We start from the raw sequence: 18,224 nt of genomic DNA on the forward strand, positions 1-18,224 counted from the left end.
AAGCCAAGGACAGAATCATGGTACTGTCACTGCCATGCAACAGCGGCTTTTTTTTTTTTTTCTTTAATTCAGACAAGGTCTCCCCATGTTGCCCAGGCCAGTCTTGAACTCCTGAGCTCAAGCAATCGGCCACCTCGGCCTTCCAAGTGCTGGGATTACAGGCATCAGCCACTGCACCCAGCCTAATGGCTGCTTTCAAAATGATAAAATCTTACAATAAGTTTGATGAAAGGTAAGATGTATTTTTGCATAGAACAGATCTACACATTTATAAAATTTACAAATATTGAGAGTAATAACAGCAAGCAGAATTTCTAGCATTTCCAACCACCAGGAAAGGGAAGAATGCCATGATGAGTTCCTGCTCCCAGGTGCTCTTGACATCCCTGCATCTGATTTAATCCTTACAAGGACCCCACCGAGACTGGAACATCATTACGCATGACAGTTTTCCCAGCTAACTCCACAAGAGCAGCCCTGGGGAGGCAGCAGGGTGGGGGGAGGAGGGCGTAAAGTATCAACAACTAAAGCTCCTGCACTAGGGGACCGAGAAGACAGAGGAGGAGAGATGTCCTTCTGGCCACCCTATCCCTCCCCACGCACACTCCCCCACCCTCAGTCTCAGGAACAACCACTCCTCCGACCTTTGTGATGTCAGCCGAGAGGAACTTTATCAAGAACTGATGAGACTTGTCCTTTGAAGGTCAGGGTGTTATTTAGATACGGATTATCCTTTTGTCACAGTAGTCTGGGTTTTGCCCTCTGCTACCAGCAATCATGCCAGAGGACTGATTATACCCAAGCAGACAAAATATGAATCCTACGAAGAGACATTTGAGATTTCTCACAGAGAATGACGGAGACTGCAAGTGTGGGACTGAGCACAGTCCTTATCTTTGGACATTCACACAAAACCACAAGCTCCTTCATGGCCACACCTTCTTCTTGGTGAAAAGCAAGATCAAGCCTCTGGAGTGTGGGGCTCCACATGCATTTACCACCAGCTCCAGGCACAGAAAAGCACCCCCAACCCCAGCCCCCAGCTAGATCAGGCCAACCCAAACACCCCTTATCGCCAGCCTCTCAGGAAAGCACTACCCGAGACAGCAACAGTGAACAGCTTCCAATGGTACAGGTTTGTCTTTTTGTCCTAACAGCAAAAGACAAGAGGAGGGGAATGGAGTGCATCCAACTTAAAATGATGACAAAGTTGTTCATGGGCTGATCTTATCACACCTTTCATATAAATTCCTTACAAGTGAATACAATGCTGCCAGTCATAAATCTCTGCTGGTTCCTGTTTGGCAGGTCAAGCTGGTCCAGCAGATGAGGGGAGATGACAACGCAGACCCCCCACACGACAACCCATCCAGGAAATACACATCCACAGTTCCAAGCTGAGAGAGTCTCCCTGATTTTTTTTAAATGAGGCATATTTCTGGATTTCCTGTGTGGTTTCCACAGCTGGAAAATAATTTAATAAAAATATTTTAAGTAGCACAAGAATATAAGAGTGTAAGAGTTGAGAGATGACAATATAAAGAAAAGCTGACAAAGGAACATGCACTTCCCATTGCAGATTACAACTAAATGGACTTAGGTTGTAGGATATATGTATCCTATATGTATATCTATCCTACATGTATATGTCTCCTAAGATATATATTTTTATGTACGATACATACAAATAGATGCATCTTGCCAAAGTGCGTCTAAAGCAAATCCCTTCTAATACAACATTCTAAATACCAATGTTCTTCTAGCACCATTTCAAGTGAAAATAAAGCTTGGATAAAAATCTTTCCCTCGGGCACGGTGGCTCAAGGCTGTAATCCCAGCACTTTGGGAGGCTGAGATGGGCGGATCACGAGGTCAGGAGATCGAGACCATCCTGGCTAACACGGTGAAACCCCGTCTCTACTAAAAAAAAAAAAAAAAAAAAAAAAAAAAAAAAACTAGCCGGGAGAGGTGGCAGGCGCCTGTAGTCCCAGCTGCTCGGGAGGCTGAGGCAGAAGAATGGCGTAAACCCGGGAGGCAGGACTTGCAATGAGCCGAGATCCGGCCACTGCACCACTCCAGCCTGGGCGTCAGAGTGAGACTCCGTCTCAAAAAAAAAAAAAAAAAAAAAATATCTCTCCCTTGTCAGGTAATGAAGCAAATGGGAATGTTTCTGCACAAAAAAGAGAAACAGAAGATGGGATATGGGGGATTCAGATGCTGATGCCGCAGAACAAAAAGCAGACGTGTCTACTATGAGGCCGCCAAAGTGCTGTGTGCTTAGATTGTACAAGCACACAGATATGCAGTGAGAGCTAGTGAATGAGCTCAAGGCAGAAGGAAAACCTCATCTTTAAGGTACAGCGTTAAGATTTTAGCTGTGTGGCAACCACCTTGAACCTTAATTTTAAAAAGAAAAAAGGCCTGACAATAGCAACCCCTGACAGGTAGATTTTCAAATTGTCAGCATTCATCATTGTCACTCAAGGTCACCCTTTTATTAGCTTCAGAGATTTGACTGAGAAAGTATGCTTGGATGGGATAAGAGAAAAAAAAAAAGAGATCCCAGAGAGTTGATTTCTGAGAGCAAATACTATTTACAGACTACACTACAAAGACAGAACACTGTGGCTCTGTCAGTGAACAGTAAGGTGAAAAGAACAAATCTAACCAATAACTCAATGAAAGCAAAATCAAGAAGCTCCACATATCTTTCAAGGGCACCTACGGGGGAACCTCCTAGAAGCAGCCAGGCCCGCCCACCTTGCTCCTGAAGAGCAAGGCTGTGGGAGGTAAGAGCACACACAGAAGCTAACGATGTCCATCCCTCCAGCCCACCCTTCACAAACCAATGGCCTGGTCCCACCATCCTTCCCAGGACCAAACCAACAGTAAGCATAGATGGCCAGGTGTGGGGCTCACACCTGTAATCCCAGCACTTTGGGAGGCTGAGGCAGGCAGATCACTTGAGCCCAGGACTTTGAGACCACCCTGGGCAACATGGTGAAACCCCATCTCCACAAAAAACAGCCAGTGTGGTCCCAGCTACTTGGGAGGGTGAGGTAGGAGGATTGCTTGAGCCCAGAAGGCAGAGGTTTCAGTGCACTGAGATCACACCACTCCAGCCTGATGTCACAGTGAGACTTTGTCTCAAAAAAAACACATTAGCCATACTCTAATGAAACCTCTTGACAAAGTGAAAGGTTCTGTGAGCTGTTTGAAATACAGGGTGATATCCTCTCAATGTTTCTCATTATAATCACGATAATGGCTTAGACATTCATATAAATCAGAACCTTCACGTAGTTTTCATAAATGGTTCCATAAAACCTAGCAGGTGAGATGCCTCCATTCTGCTGTTTCTCAGCTCTGTTTCTGAGAAGCACACAGAGTGCACACCTACCTTGTCCACGTTGGCCCGCGTCTTCGCCGACGTCTCCACATACTGCACGCCCCACTCTTCGGCTTTACTCCTGGCCTCCTCCACAGGCACCTGCCTCCGCTCCTCTAAGTCAGACTTGTTTCCCACGACAAGCAATGGAATTTTATCTTCTTCAGCCTTCACACGGAGAATCTGTTCCCTAAGGTGTTACACCAAAAATACAGCAGCTAAAAAAACCAAAGTAACAACCCCAGTTTTGTGAACCCATCTAAAATAAAAGCCTTTCCTAAGGCAGAAGGGGAAAAAAAAAAATCAGATTTAGGGCATGTTCTGAGAAAGCACTCTAGAGGCAGTCATGAGCGAGACAAGTGTCTTCCAAGTCTGGTTCTCAGTTTGCCTGCATCAGAATCCCCTAGGACACTCATTACAAATGCAGATTTCTGGGCCCAGTCTTACAGAAGTAGGTGTCTGGATAGGAGCCCAGGATTTTGCATCACAACAGGGTCCCCAACTTACATACAAAAAAAAAGAAAAAGAAGAAAAATGGTCAATCTCTGCAATAAAAACAAGCTAAAGGAACTATCTCCATAAAATGCTAATTCCCCTGAAAATATTTCTTTGTAACATAAAAGCTATGAAATCCAATGTTTTCTATACAGAAGGTGGCAGTCTGTTAGTGGATCACAAAACCAATCTAGTGGGTCACAACCAGCAGTTTCCCCCCTCTCCCTCAATGAAATAGATTATAGAACAGAACTGAACAGATCAGAAATGTCCAAGGGAATCTCAAGTAGGAAAGGTGAATATTGTTTTGTTTTGAAACTTCAGCTTTGATTAGATCTGCATGTGTACATGACAAGTATGTCATCCCACCCCCAGTTTCTATGCAGACACAGTAATGTTAGAGGCCACAGAATTGGGACAGATATGTTAGGTGGTAATCACATTCTAATACATACCATTTTTCTACTACAAAGTGAAAAAAATGAAAGGAAATACTACAAGCCCTATGGAAAAGTTCTTCAAAAGTGTCTTCTATAAAAATACCATTACCCATAGCACATTAAATTTTACATCTACTAAAAATTATCAGCTATCTGAAAGTACTAATCAAAACCAAATATTTTTTTAAAAATTAAATATCCCATTCCCATTATTTTGGTCCAGTGAGAATATTTCTATTTTTATATTCCAATATATTCTAAAAAGAGTCCCCTTCAAAATGTATTTTTTAGAGATCTGCACTGATTTTTATATGGTATAGGGTAACATTTCACAATAATAAAATTATTTTCTAGGCCAGGCGTGGTGGCTCACATCTGTAATCCCAGCACTTTGGGAGCCTGAGGAGGGAGGATCACTTGAGCCCAGGAATTCAAGACCAGTCTGGGCAACATAGGGAGACCTTGTATCTACAAAAAAATAATAATAATAATAAAATTTCCATGTAGTCAATTTAAGTGCCAGATAGCAAATATTTTAAGACAAACTAAAAAGATGAAAAGATGCTTGAAACTGGCTTTGTGTAGCCTTGTTATATCCTACATTTGAACTCGGGTCAAAGAACAAGATACATTTAAAAGTCATGTGATCAATATAAACTATGAACAATAAAAAATGACAGCTTTCTGGCTCATTAGCCTTGCAGGGGAACACAAAATTACCTCATTGATAAACATATCAATCCAAAAAATGGGAGTACCAAGTTCTGGTCTCTTAACGACAAGCCTATTTATCTTACTTCATAAAATATTTTCCAGGAAAAGTTTCAAGGAAGACAGCATATTCACATGTCATTTTATATTGGGGCCTTTCTATTTGGAAGGTAATACAGAAATGCTGTTTTAAAACTGCTAACAGGCATGAAGTAAACTGACTAAGTTTAGCCACAGGGCTCAGATAATCGACCTGCATTCCTCCGTTCCCAACAACATGAGAAACCTAAGCAAAGTTCAAGTCAGAAGAACTAACTTCCCCTTCTTTCTGGTTTTAGGTATTCATCTGTCCTTTTTCTTCTAAGGATCTCTCTTTTCACCTAACAACCAAAACCCTTTTCCATGATGAGGGGAGCCCTGCTCCTACTCTGTGAGAACGCCCTGGTACTATCTGTGCGTGTGGTGACTGAGGAGAGGACAAGGGACACTTTAAATACCTGTATTTCTTCATATCCTCTGCAAAGGACTCTCCTGCCCACTTCCCTTCTAGGTAAGTCACAGAACAACAGGAAATCAAAAGGCTTGGGGCAGGGAAGAAGAAGAGAGTGTGTGCATCTGTCCTGTTTTACCTTCTAGGAGGCATTAAAAACACAACTATGTAGATGCAAACAATTATAAATGCATGGGCTACATTCAAACAGAGCAGCCCTTAGGAAGGTCTGAAATGTCTAAAAAGTAACAGGACTTCTCATAATGAGTCACAGTCATTTAACTGGTCACTGCAACACACGCACTCTGCTTCCGGAAAAGTAGGTCTTCGACTCGGAAGCCTGCAGCTATGAAGCATCACTGAGGCACCTCCCTAATATCCTTCACTTGCCCTGCTGGGTGACCTGCGCCCACCTGGCTCAGTGACACTTCCGTCCAAGTCCTGGAAGGATAGTTAGCTTTCTCCTTTTCACCTCTGGCTGCCCACCTTACTGTCAGACCAGAACTTGCTAAAGAATTTTAAAAACTGATTGATTTGGGGTTTTTTCTCTTCAGTTCCCTATGAAACTCTAGATCTGCTTCTTAAAAAGTTATCCAGATAGATACATTTATAAGAACAGATTTTTAAAAATACAATTATGTAGGAGAAACAGGAAGGGCATGGGGTAAAGAGACATTTATGGAGCGTAATAATTATGCCCAAAAGGCTATTTCTTTATAACAAAATGAACTTAAGGTATTTTTCACTGCCATATTTTTTTTTCTTTCTTCTCTAACACCTTCATGGAGAATAACTGCCACATTTTAAAATAAATAACAATGGATATTCTACTCACTATGGAAGTGCCACATGTGTGTACTGTGACAGGGCCTGGGGACAATGGAGGGTAGCCAGGTTCCTGCCCCCATGAAATTCACCGTCTAATGCATCCTTTCATTTCATTTCTCAACTCACAAGTGCATTTCCAGAGAAAGAAACAAAATCCTGACACTAAGTAAACTTGCCCATGGTCAGTGAGTGGCAAGGCAGGCATTCAAACCAGGTCTCCTGACTCTAAAGCCACGTTCTCACCCCTCCACTATGCTAGAAGTCCTTAAGTAGCAGCAAATGGTCATTTTGACTCACATCTTTCACTCTCCGGTCATTGTTTCATAACCTTCAAAACAAACTGAATCTGCTACTTTTTTTTAGTAAAATTATTAAAAAGATAGATGGTTAATTTATCAATGAAAATCTCTCAGGATTTATAGGAACAAAATTATAAGTTCTTGAGTATATGGAATAGCTTCATTCTTTTTCAGGGACAATAAGACTCTTAAAATTATTTCATTCAGAAATCACAGATCAGGAAAGCCCGAAGAGATTATAATCATCATGGTCTATAATGTGCCAAGATTAGATTCCGAGAGCCCCAGAAGATTCTCTTTTTTTTTTTTTTTTTTTTTTTTTTTGAGACGGAGTCTGGCACTGTCGCCCAGGCTGGAGTGCAGTGATGCAATCTCAGCTCACGGGCTCACGGCAACCTCCGCCTCCCAGGTTCACGCCATTCTCCCGTCTCAGCCTCCCGAGTAGCTGGGACTACAGGTACCTGCCACCACACCCAGCTAATTTTTTCTGTATTTTTAGTAGAGACGGGGTTTCACCGTGTTAGCCAGGATGGTCCCGATCTCCTGACCTCGTGATCACCCACCTCGGCCTCCCAAAGTGCTGGGATTACAGGCGTGAGCCACCATGCCCAGCCCTAGAAGATCCTTTAGACAGAATTACTCCTGACAACAAGCTCAGCCCTCTCCTAGTATGCTCAGCCCCAAATTCCTTATAAGCCTAAGACATATGAAAAAAGGCAAAAAGCCTCCTGGGGGCTTTTGCTATTTCATTTCAGACATACCTGAATTCGGCAGTTGCTGTGAAGGATTCATGTTCTGTGATTGAGAACACAAGAAGAAACCCTTCCCCACTCCGAAAGTAGTTATCTCGAATGGCTGCGTAGTCCTCTTGCCCAGCGGTGTCCAGAATATCTATCTGAACTTCTTCCCCATCAAGAACCACTTTCTTTCTATAACTGTCAGCTTTGGTAGGTTCATAGTCTTCTACAAACTGAGGAAATAAACATTATCGGTAATTAACAAAGTCTTAAGGGGAATAAAATTTGCCAAAAAACAAAATTCCACATATGGGCACTTCGCACTATGAACAGGACACTATAGAAGTAACATTTTACATAACACTTCTATTCTTTATAGTTCCGTTTTGCCATTTTTTGTTTTTAAACAATAAGGACAGATATCCCAGTTTACAGATGAGGAAACCAGGCACAGAGCAGAACACTTGGTAATATTATTGTCAATATAAAATTATAACGCAAATACCTGCAAGGGTGAGAAACTGGAGTTCTTATTCATAACAGAATTATAAAACTCATCTGAGAAGTAATTTGGCAAGATGTATGATATGGTCTGGTTCTGCATCCCCACCCAACTCTCATCATGTAGGTTGTAATCCGAATTATAATCCCAGTGTGTTGGGGGAGTTACCTTACGGGAGACAATGAGATCACGGGGGCGGTACCCCTATTCTGTTCTTGTGACAGTGAGTGAGTTCTCACAGGACCTGATGGTTCCATAAGGGACTTTTCCCCACTTCGCTAGGCACTTCTTCCTGGCACCTTGTGAAGAAGGACATGTTTGCTCCCCCTTTTGCCATGATTGTAAGTTTCCCGAGGCCTCCCCAGCCCAGTGGAAGAAAAGAGGCTATAACCCTCTCCTCTTTATAAACTACCCAGTCTTGGGTATTTCTTCACAGCAGCAAGAGAACAAACTAACACAGTGTACCAAGAGGCTTTTAGTGGTGTGGGTTTTTGAGAAAGGAATGAAGTACCAACGCACACTGCAACATGGAAGAACTTTCAAAACACGATGCTGAGTGAAAGAAGTTAGACCTAACGGCCACATATTGTATGAGTCCATCTATATGAAATGTCCAGAACAGGCAAATCCATCAAAACAGAAAGCGGTTGCCAGAGGTCGGGGGGGGACGGGGAAGCAGTAACGGGGAATGACTACTAATATGTAGGTGGTTTTTTTCTGGAGTGATGAAAATGATCTAAAATTAGACAATGGTGATGGCTGCACATCTGTATGAATATACAAAAAAAAAAATACTATTAAATTGTACACTTGAGGCCGGGGCGGGCGGATCACCTGAGGTCAGGAGTTCGAGACCAGCCTAGCTAACATGGTGAAACCCCATCTCTATTAAAATTACACAAAATTAGCTGGGCATGGTGGTGGGCGCCTATAATCCCAGCTACTCAGGAGGCTGAGGCAGGAGAATCACTTGAACCTAGGAAGTGGAGGTTGCAGGGAGCTAAGATCGTGCCATTGCACTGCAGCCTAGGCAACAAGAGAAAAACTCCATCTCAAAAAAAAAAAAAAAAAAAGTACACTTTAAAAGAGCGAATTTCATCATATGTGCATTACACCTTAATGAGGCTGTGATTTAAAAATTTTTTTTACTTAAAAATGGAATTGGAAATGTCAAAGTGAATTAAAGGTTATTTGAAGAAGACTGTTAAAAAGAGTATCATCAGTTAACAGCTATTCAAAAATAAAAATATTAAGACATGTTTAGAACTAGGTTCTCTTCAATGTGTACTAATAAATTATCTGCCAATAGAGATGTGAAAACTTGCCTATGCTTTCAAGTGTCCTTCTTTTAACTCCTTTCCAAAAAGAAAAATATATGACAAAAAATCCAAAACACCACTGCCCTCTGAAGATCTCTGAATTCTACCATAAATTATCTCAACTGTGTATTTCTGAGCTTCCAAGAATAAAGTCAGCCAGAATTCCACTGGCTCCTTTGACACAGAAGTCAGAATGTCCTGCCGTACATACCTACACACCTCTGTACTCAGTGAAAAGTATGTTGATCACCCCAACATTCCATTACAACCCTGATGTTTACACTGCTCAGCTGGAAACAGAAGATCACAAAGTCTTTGTATCCTATTAGCATGATCCATACTTATCCCCTCCTGGCCTTGCAGAGCTCTGCGTGGCTCAGTTTCAGATGCCCAAGACACACGAGTCTAAGACAAACTTCATGCAGACCCCTTCTTTCTAAGCTGACTTTCCTCTAAGCTGACTTCGCCGGAGACTGAACGTCTGAAACAGCTGCTGCCAAAGCCTCTCCATCCCCAACCTTACTCTCCCAAAAAAGGCAAAAACAAGTATGTTAGGCCGAGCATAAGGAGGTTAAAATCTGACTGCTGCCACCCTGGCATCTCCCTCCAATTTTTCTCAAAGTTAGAACTTAGACAAGAATAAAGACTCTGGGACTATGGCTCCTTCCATAATCTCATCTTCATGAAAATTCCATCATAGAAACTAAAAAACTTTAAATGAGGGTTAAGCATGTACTATGAACAAAGAGTCTGAATGGTGCAGGAGACTTCAGACCAGGGGTGTCCAATCTTTAGGCTTCCCTGGGCCACACTGGAAGAAGAATTGTCTTGGGCCACACATAAAATACACTGATAGCTGATGAGCTAAAAATATATATATATATATAGCGAGAAGAATCTCAGAATGTTTTAAGAGAGTTTACAAATTTTTGTTGGGCTGCATTCAAAGTCATCCTGGGTCACAGGCTGGACAAGCTTGATTTAGACAGCTGACCTCCCTGAACCTAGAGCTCAATTTCCTTTGGTGAAATCAGGCTTGACTAGATGATCTCTCAGGCAGGAGCTGCCACACCTGGTCACGTGTCAGAATCACCAGGAGAGCACCACTGAAACAGAGTCCCAGTTCTCCAGCTCCACCAACATTATTCAGGAGGCTTTTTTTTTAAGTCTCCCAGGAAATTCTATAATCAGCTAGGTTTGAGAATTACTGCTAAGGTCTCTTCGAGCTAAAATATTATGATTCTAGAACCATTCTGTCCAATATACTAGCCACCAACCACATTTCAAATGCACAACAGCCACATGTATCAGACAGTACAGATACAGAACATTTTCATCATCATGGAAGGTTCTATTAGCACCGTTTTAGAAAATCAGTTAGAACTCCTCCCCCAAACATACACTACTTCATTTCTATTCCTTCCTTGCCCCGATTTTATTTTACAATTTCTTCAATAACTGCCACTTTCCCGTTCTCAAATATGTTAGCCCACGAGAAAAACAGACTAAGGCCAGGCACAGATTTCTCTGGTCTCTGTGAAGAGAACAGAAAGAAGAGAAAAAACTCTTGAATCTTCTGCATGCATCTTCCCCCTCATCTTACCCCACCTGCTACCACACACACACACACACACACACACAACCCCCAACACCTCCAGACCAGGCTCTCCTAGTCTCCCCTCAGCAGTGCTAGCTCTGTACCCTATTTTTTTTTTTTTTTGAGATGGAGTTTCACTCTTGTTCCCCAGGCTGGAATGCAATGATGCGATCTCGGCTCACCGCAACCTCCGTCTCCCAGGTTCAAGCGATTCTCCTGCCTCAGCCTCCCGAGTAGCTGAGTTTACAGGCATGCGCCACCACACCTGGCTAATTTTGTATTTTTAGTAGAGATGGGGTTTCTCCATGTTGGTCAAGCTGGTCTCGAACTCCTGACCTCAGGTGATCCGCCCACCTTGGCCTCCCAAAGTGCTGGGATTACTGGCATGAGCCACGGCGCCCGGCCCCAACTCTGTATCTGAACTTGCCCTTGGAACTGGCAACCGGGGCATCTCAATCACTAACACTATAGGGGAATCTCTCCTCGGATCTGCCACAGCTCTGCCTCTAATGCAGGTTTCTCAACAGTGGCACTGTGGCTATTTTGTGCTGGTTAATTCTTCGTTGGGGGCTGTCCTGTGTGATGTAGGATGTTGAGCACATCCTTGGCCTCCATGCACTAGATGCTGGTAGCATCTTCCCCCAAGCTGTGATGACCAAAAATGTCTCCAAGCACTTGCGAATACTCCCCGGGGAAGCAAAATCCCCCTCTCTCGCCTCTATTAACAACTACTTCTCTAATCCTATCTCCCTAATGCTAATTCCCCTGCTCACCCCCTCTCCTCCCCAACTTCTGTTACAGAGGGAAAAAAAGCTTTAGTAAGCAAATTATAAGTTTTTGAGCAAAAACAAACAACAGACCTCCAAAGCAGGTGCAGATCTCCCAACCTGCTTCTCTTGCACAAAAATGTTTTGGGGAAATTCAGCAGATTACATTAGATTTATCCAGTTTGACTCTCAGAATAAGATAAAGAAAAGCAGGTATCAAACACAAAAGTGTCTCATTATAAGACATGGGGAGCACGACCCGGAGGATATCCAGGTTTGGGTTTGAAGCTTATTCATTATGGGGGCCCTTCCTTAAGATACAAAATTACACATGTAATACTGGACATTAAAGTAAATGTTGACAAAGAATGAGAAATCATAATCCATTATAAAGTTTTAAAGCTGAGTCCTCCAGCACTCTCACTCCCTGGTGACTCTCAGTGAGGTGAAGGGAATACCCCTATGATATAAGACCGTCTTGGCTGGCTGGAGACTGGAGACTGTCCTGCTGGCCTTGGAGAAGCAAGCCACCGTGGTATGAGCTGCCTATGGAGAGGGCGCGTGGCAGAGGCCTGCAGGTGACTTGCAGAATCTGAGCACCTGTGTCCTACACCCACAAGGAACTAAATTCCACCAACAATTAGGGAGCCTGGAAGAGCACCCCCAAGGCTCAGAAGAGGTCAGAGCCCCAGCTGACACCTTGATTGGAGCCTTGTGGGACCCTGAGCAGAGGACCCAGCTGAGGCTCCAATTCTGGACCTATGGAAACTATGGAATGATAAATGTATGTTGTTTTAACCTGCTAACTTTGTGATTATACAGTAATAAAAAAAACTAATACAAACAGCACTGACATCACTAAATCCAGCAAAATAACAGTATTTTTATTAATTAATTAAACTGCCTGACATACCTCTAGAATACCTTCTACTTTTTTGTTTGCTGTGTATTTTTTCTTGTCATATGCCAATGATTTTGAAATATTCCTATAGAGAAAAATAATTTAGTCTTTCCTTTAGCATGGTTAATGAAAATTTCTTTTGTACTGACAGTTTAGAAGAGGTTCTTTCAGCTTCACAACTACATCACTTTTTTTTTTTTTTTTTAAGTTCTGGGATACATGTGCAGAACGTGCAGGTTACATAGGTATGCATGTGCCGTGGTGGTTTGCTGCACCCATCAACCCGTCATCTCGGTTTTAAGCCCTGCATACATTAGGTATTTGTCCTAATGCTGTCCCTCCCCTTGCCCCCCGCCCCCTGAAAGGCCCCAGTGTGTGATGTTCCCCTCCCTGTGTGCATGTGTTCTCACTGTTCAACTCCCACTTATGAGAACATGTGGTGTTTGGTTTTCTGTTCCTGTGTTTGCTGAGAGTGATGGCTTCCAGCTTAATCGACGTCCCTGCAAAGCACACGAACTCATTCTTTTTTATGGCTGCATAGTATTCCATGGTGTATATGTGCCACTTTTTCTTTATCCAGTCTCTCTTTGATGGGCATTTGGGTTGGTTCTATGTCTTTGCTATTGTAAATAGTGCTGCAATAAACATACATGTGACTACATGGCATTTCTAGTAATGAAAGTTTTGGGATTACTGCCAAATTTAGGAAATCTCTATTGAGTTTCACCGTAAGAAGCTGTAAGATCTGAAAGACTTTTCTGGCCCAGTTTCTAGCTTCTAGCTTTCACATTCTTGTGTCAGACGGTGCCACAGGACAGGTTCACATCGGGATCCACCCCTGGCCCTGCACCTCACATCACGATGCTCTCACGTCAGCACAGCGGGCAGTGGGAGTACGCCTGCAGACAGCGATAATCGCCACACACCACATGACTCTAAACCACACCAACACATACCACTATTCCCACCCAACCCAGCCCAATTCAACTTCCCTCAGCTAGAGGCCGAAAATGCCCATGGCCACACCAACGGCACCCAGCATAAGAGGAAGCAGGACAATGGGAAAGTCTAGTGAAAAGAGATAGTGATCTTAACTGATGTGGTTGCGACAGCTTTCTTTTGCAAATCTCACAAAGCCAATGCGGCTGCAATGCAAGTGAGAGGCCCTGAGGTTTAAGCTCTGCTGGGAACACTCTGCCTGCCTGTACTAGTCATCCCTCGGTATCCTTAGAGAAATGGTTCCAGGACCCCCATCAGATACCAAAATCTGCAGATGCTCAAGTCCCTCAAAATGGCACAGCATTTACATATAACATCCTCCCGTACACTTTAAATCATCTCTAGATTACTTATAATACATAATACAATGAAATGGCTACACAAATAGTTGTTACACCGCATGTTTCAATTTGTATTGTTTTTATTGTCGTATTGTTATTTTCCATTGGGTTTTTTTCCCCAAATATTTTCATTCCGCAACGTTTCATTCTACATTGCTTGAATCTGCAGACGTACAGCCCACAGTAGGCCTAGTATCCTAGGAAACAGCTCAAGCAGGGACTTTTGTGGCTCTGCGGATCAACGCTGTGTTGTCACACTGAACTCAACACCAGTCATGTTATCCACATTAAGTACGTGACGTAAATTTTGGGCAAGGATAGTGCAAGCTTTACCTTGCCGCACAGGAGAACTGGATCTGATATCTATCACTTGGGAAAGGATTAAGTTGTGTGACAACTCAGCTCCCCTTTCACTCTCTCCCATGACTGACAAGCGCAAGGCTAAATGCTCGTGTTGTTTGGAAAACCTATACAAAGGCTCCTCTCTCCTCCCTTGCTTTGGTCAGAAAGAAAGCTCGCAGTGTAACAACAGAAACGATGCCTGCAGAGATCTCTCACACCCCTACCGGAGTTGAAATTATTTACCTAGAATCAGCAATCCAGATCTTATGCTGATTAGACCTTCCTAGGAAGCTATTCAGAAGCCACCTCAACACAGACTTGCTCCGTGAACCCCTGTGCACAGGAGGACTGGCACAGAAACAGTGGGAGCAGGGACACTGCTACAGCCAATGCCATCGGAAGGTGGTCTGCGCCTAGCAGGGCTTACCTCGTCATACATGAACTGAAGCGTCAGGGCCGACTTGCCAACGCCTCCACTGCCAACCATGATCACCTTGTGGAGGGCCAAGGAGCTCTGGCCCTTACTCTTGTTGGCAGCCATCTCGCTGGTCTTCTGAGGCTGTGACACACAGACAGATGACCCAGTGAAGAGCTGCTGATGACAAAGACAAAGACTTAGAGGCAATTTGCTTTCAACCTAGCTGAAACCAAACGTCATTCACATCCTCCATTAAAGCCTAACTAACCCAGACATTCCAACAGGAAAGTACTCCTTCCAGGCTCAGGGCAGAGATGCAAGCCCTCCAACAACTCGGGAAGTCACTTACCCCAGCAGAGCTGGGGCAAAGCCAAGGCTAGAGGGGAGAAACGGGGGCGCACACCCCGCACCCGCCTCACTGGGCAGGATAGAGAGGACACCCAGTCACCAAAAATCATCAGACCCTCAGCAGGGCCTCACTGAGGCAGAGACCAAACCGCTCTTGGCCCCAGTTTCCTACCTCTCTGCCCGGTCCTCGGCTGCCACGGAGAACAGCTCGGGACCTCAATCCCCAGCTCTTTAGCTTCACTCCTCGCTTTGCCCTCGTGCCCTCTACCCCATAACGTGCACACACTCACAACACGCTCACACTTTCATGTTCATACACACACGGTCACTAACACGCTCACACGTGCCCACATTCACACACACCCGCTCACACCCACACACACCATGCTCACATTCACATACTCTCACATTTACATTCACACATGCTCACTCACACATGCTCGCACACACACTCACACATGCTCTCATTCACACACATTCTCTCACACATGCTCACATTCACACATTCACACACATGCTCACATTAACACACATTCACATTCACACACACGCTCGCACACACGCATGCTCTCATTCACACACATTCACATTCACACACATTCACACACACGCTCACATTAACTCACACATTCACTCACATTCACACACATCCCCGCACACACATTCACTCATGCATGCTCTCATTCACACACATTCACTCACATTCACACATGTTCACATACATATTCACACACACGCTCACATTAACTCACACATTCACATACACACACATTCTCACACACTATCACTCATTCTCAGGCTCACACGTTCTCACATTCACACATGCTCTCACATGTTCTCACATTCACACACATTCACACACTTGCTCTCACACACTATCACATGCTCACACACATGCTGTCATACATGCTCACATTCACATACAAGCTCACACTCATCACACACGCACTATCACACACTCATATACACACACTTTCACTCATAACACGTTCACAATGCTCTCGCAACACACTCAACCTTGTGCTCTCATATGTACACTCAAGGTCACACACTCTCAACACTCTCCATACACTATCACGCACACACTTGTCCTCTCACAGGTACACTCATGCTCTCACACAACACATGCACTACACTCACACATGCTCTAACATACATACATGTTTACATGCTCATACCACACACACGTTCATGCTCACACCACTCTGACATGCTCTAACACATACATGTTCACACCACACATGCTCACATGCTCTCACACGTGTTCACATGCTCAGACATGCTCTCACATACATGTTCATGCTCACATCACTCACATGCTCTAACACATGCATGTTCACATGCTCATACCACACATGCTCATGCTCTTAACACACGTGTTCACATGTTCATACATGCTCTCACATGCTCTAACATACATGTTCGTGCTCACACCATGCATGCTCTCGCACACATACATGTTCACATGCTCACACACGATCTCATAGGCTTTAACACATACATGTTCGCATGCTCATGCCATGCATGCTCTCATGCTCTAACAAATACATGTTCACATGTTCACACAACACACTCACACATGCTCCCATGCACTCTCATGCTCTCATACACACATATTCTCACAAACACATATGCTCTCACACTCTTACACAGCCTCACACATCCCTCTGGTTGATTAAAGTGAGTTCAGGAATAAATACCCCTTCATGACACATGAGAATTAAAAGAAGAAATCTCAAAACCAGTTTGCCCTCATCAGAAGGAAGATAAAATGAATACAGCAACTCCAGTACTGTGGGATGGCAAAGAATCCCAAGTAAGTATATTTAACAGGGACTTGGAATCTACTGTAACCCAAGTGCCAATCTTTATTTTAACCAATTTGGATGGAAAAACCTATTTCACATGCACCAAAACACAAGAAGAAAGGGTAGGGCTTGAGCATCTGGCAGGCCTAAGTTTGGTTCTGCCATTTGTGAGCTGTGTGACCCTAGAACTAGTTCAGTTTCTCCAAGACAGTTTTCTTACGTGCATAAAACCAACCACCCACCTACCTTGCAGGAATGTTCTGAGGACTAAATGGGATACGCATGGGAAAGACCAAGGCACAGCACCGACCACACAGTAGGAATGAATCAATGTTGGTTTCCATCCCATCTAATTGTAAGAGTGATACAGGAGGTAGAAAGAAACCATTTAGGCAAATAGTGAGGGCAAAGAGTCCTCGGCAGAACTTTTTTTTTTCTTCTTTTTTGAGACAGAGTCTCACTCTGTTGCCCAGGCTGGAGTGCAATGGCATGATCTTGGCTCACTGCAACCTCTGCCTCCCAATTCAAGCAATTCTCTTGCCTCAGCCTCCTGAGTAGCTGGGATTACAGGCACGCACCACCCTGCCTGGCTGATTTTTGTATATTTAGTAGAGATGGGGTTTCACCATGTTGGCCAGGCTGGTCTCAAACTCCTGACCTCAAGTGATCCACCCCCTGGCTCAGCCTCCCAAAATGCTGGAACTACAGGTGTGAGCCACTGCACCTGGCCAGAACTTCCCTTCTAACAAAAAGCAGCCCAAGAAATCACTTATTTTCTAAAAAAGAGCAGCCTGGAAGATCAGGCTGCACACATAGATAAGGAAGCCAGAAGCTTGCACAGCTGCACGCCAGCAGCTGCACCAATAGAAGGGCTACCTGGGGCCAAGTATGTTCACCATGGGGGTTCCACCTCCCCTGTTTTTAGCACATGCACAAAAGGAAAGAAATAAGCAACATGGAGTAGCTCAGACTGAGGACCCTCCTGCATAATGAAAGACTGGGATGGGGGCTGCCAGAGATTCATGCCTTATGCAGATGGCACACTTGGTCCTAACCAGTTTTACACACCCTATGTAGATCAGATACTGCCTCCCCACTAGCTCATCTATAAAAAACTCTGCATTTCACTGCAGGATGGCAACCCTTTTTCCAGGACCCCTCTCTGTAGCAGAAAACCATTCTCTTTCTTTCACCTATTCAATTTCTGCTCTAAACCTCACCCTTGGTGTGTCTGCATCCTTGATTTCCCTGGCCATGAGACCAAGAACTCTGGGTGTCACCCCAGACAACGAGGCCACTTTAAGATGGTGTTCATTCTAACTACAACATGGTGGACTCCTATTTCCATTACTGCTGATGAGATAGCCTGAAAACATCCCCACTAGAAAAATAAACACACACAACACACACACATCATTGGGTGAAATAAAACAACATCATTTTAAATCAGTGGTTCCCATTCTTAGCTACACAACAGAATCATGCAGGGAGCTT

At 43.9% G+C, this 18,224-nt stretch overlaps 1 protein-coding gene across 7 annotated transcripts in view; it reads right to left on the bottom strand.

Moving 5' to 3' along the window:
• LOC105492471 (RAS like proto-oncogene B) overlaps nucleotides 1-18,224 on the bottom strand; it is a 52,183-nt gene that overhangs the window by 12,398 nt on the left and 21,561 nt on the right. For 2 of the 7 annotated variants that reach the window (XR_011609676.1, XM_071072606.1), the window contains 4 exons: nucleotides 14,584-14,751; nucleotides 7,413-7,621; nucleotides 3,401-3,578; nucleotides 1,257-1,464 (listed from right to left, as the gene is read on the bottom strand). Coding sequence is in view for 6 of the 7 variants with exons in the window: in XM_071072606.1 (XP_070928707.1) it covers nucleotides 1,257-1,464; nucleotides 3,401-3,578; nucleotides 7,413-7,621; nucleotides 14,584-14,697 (709 nt within the window). In the remaining variant the exon portion in view is untranslated. Of the gene's footprint in view, nucleotides 1-1,256; nucleotides 1,465-3,400; nucleotides 3,579-7,412; nucleotides 7,622-14,583; nucleotides 14,752-16,976; nucleotides 17,172-18,224 lie in introns of those variants that run through there. The other 5 variants (XM_011759645.3, XM_011759643.2, XM_071072607.1 and 2 more) reach the window with 4 other exon arrangements.

This window comes from Macaca nemestrina, chromosome 11 (assembly GCF_043159975.1).
Source record: "Macaca nemestrina isolate mMacNem1 chromosome 11, mMacNem.hap1, whole genome shotgun sequence".
NCBI lineage: Eukaryota > Metazoa > Chordata > Mammalia > Primates > Cercopithecidae > Macaca > Macaca nemestrina.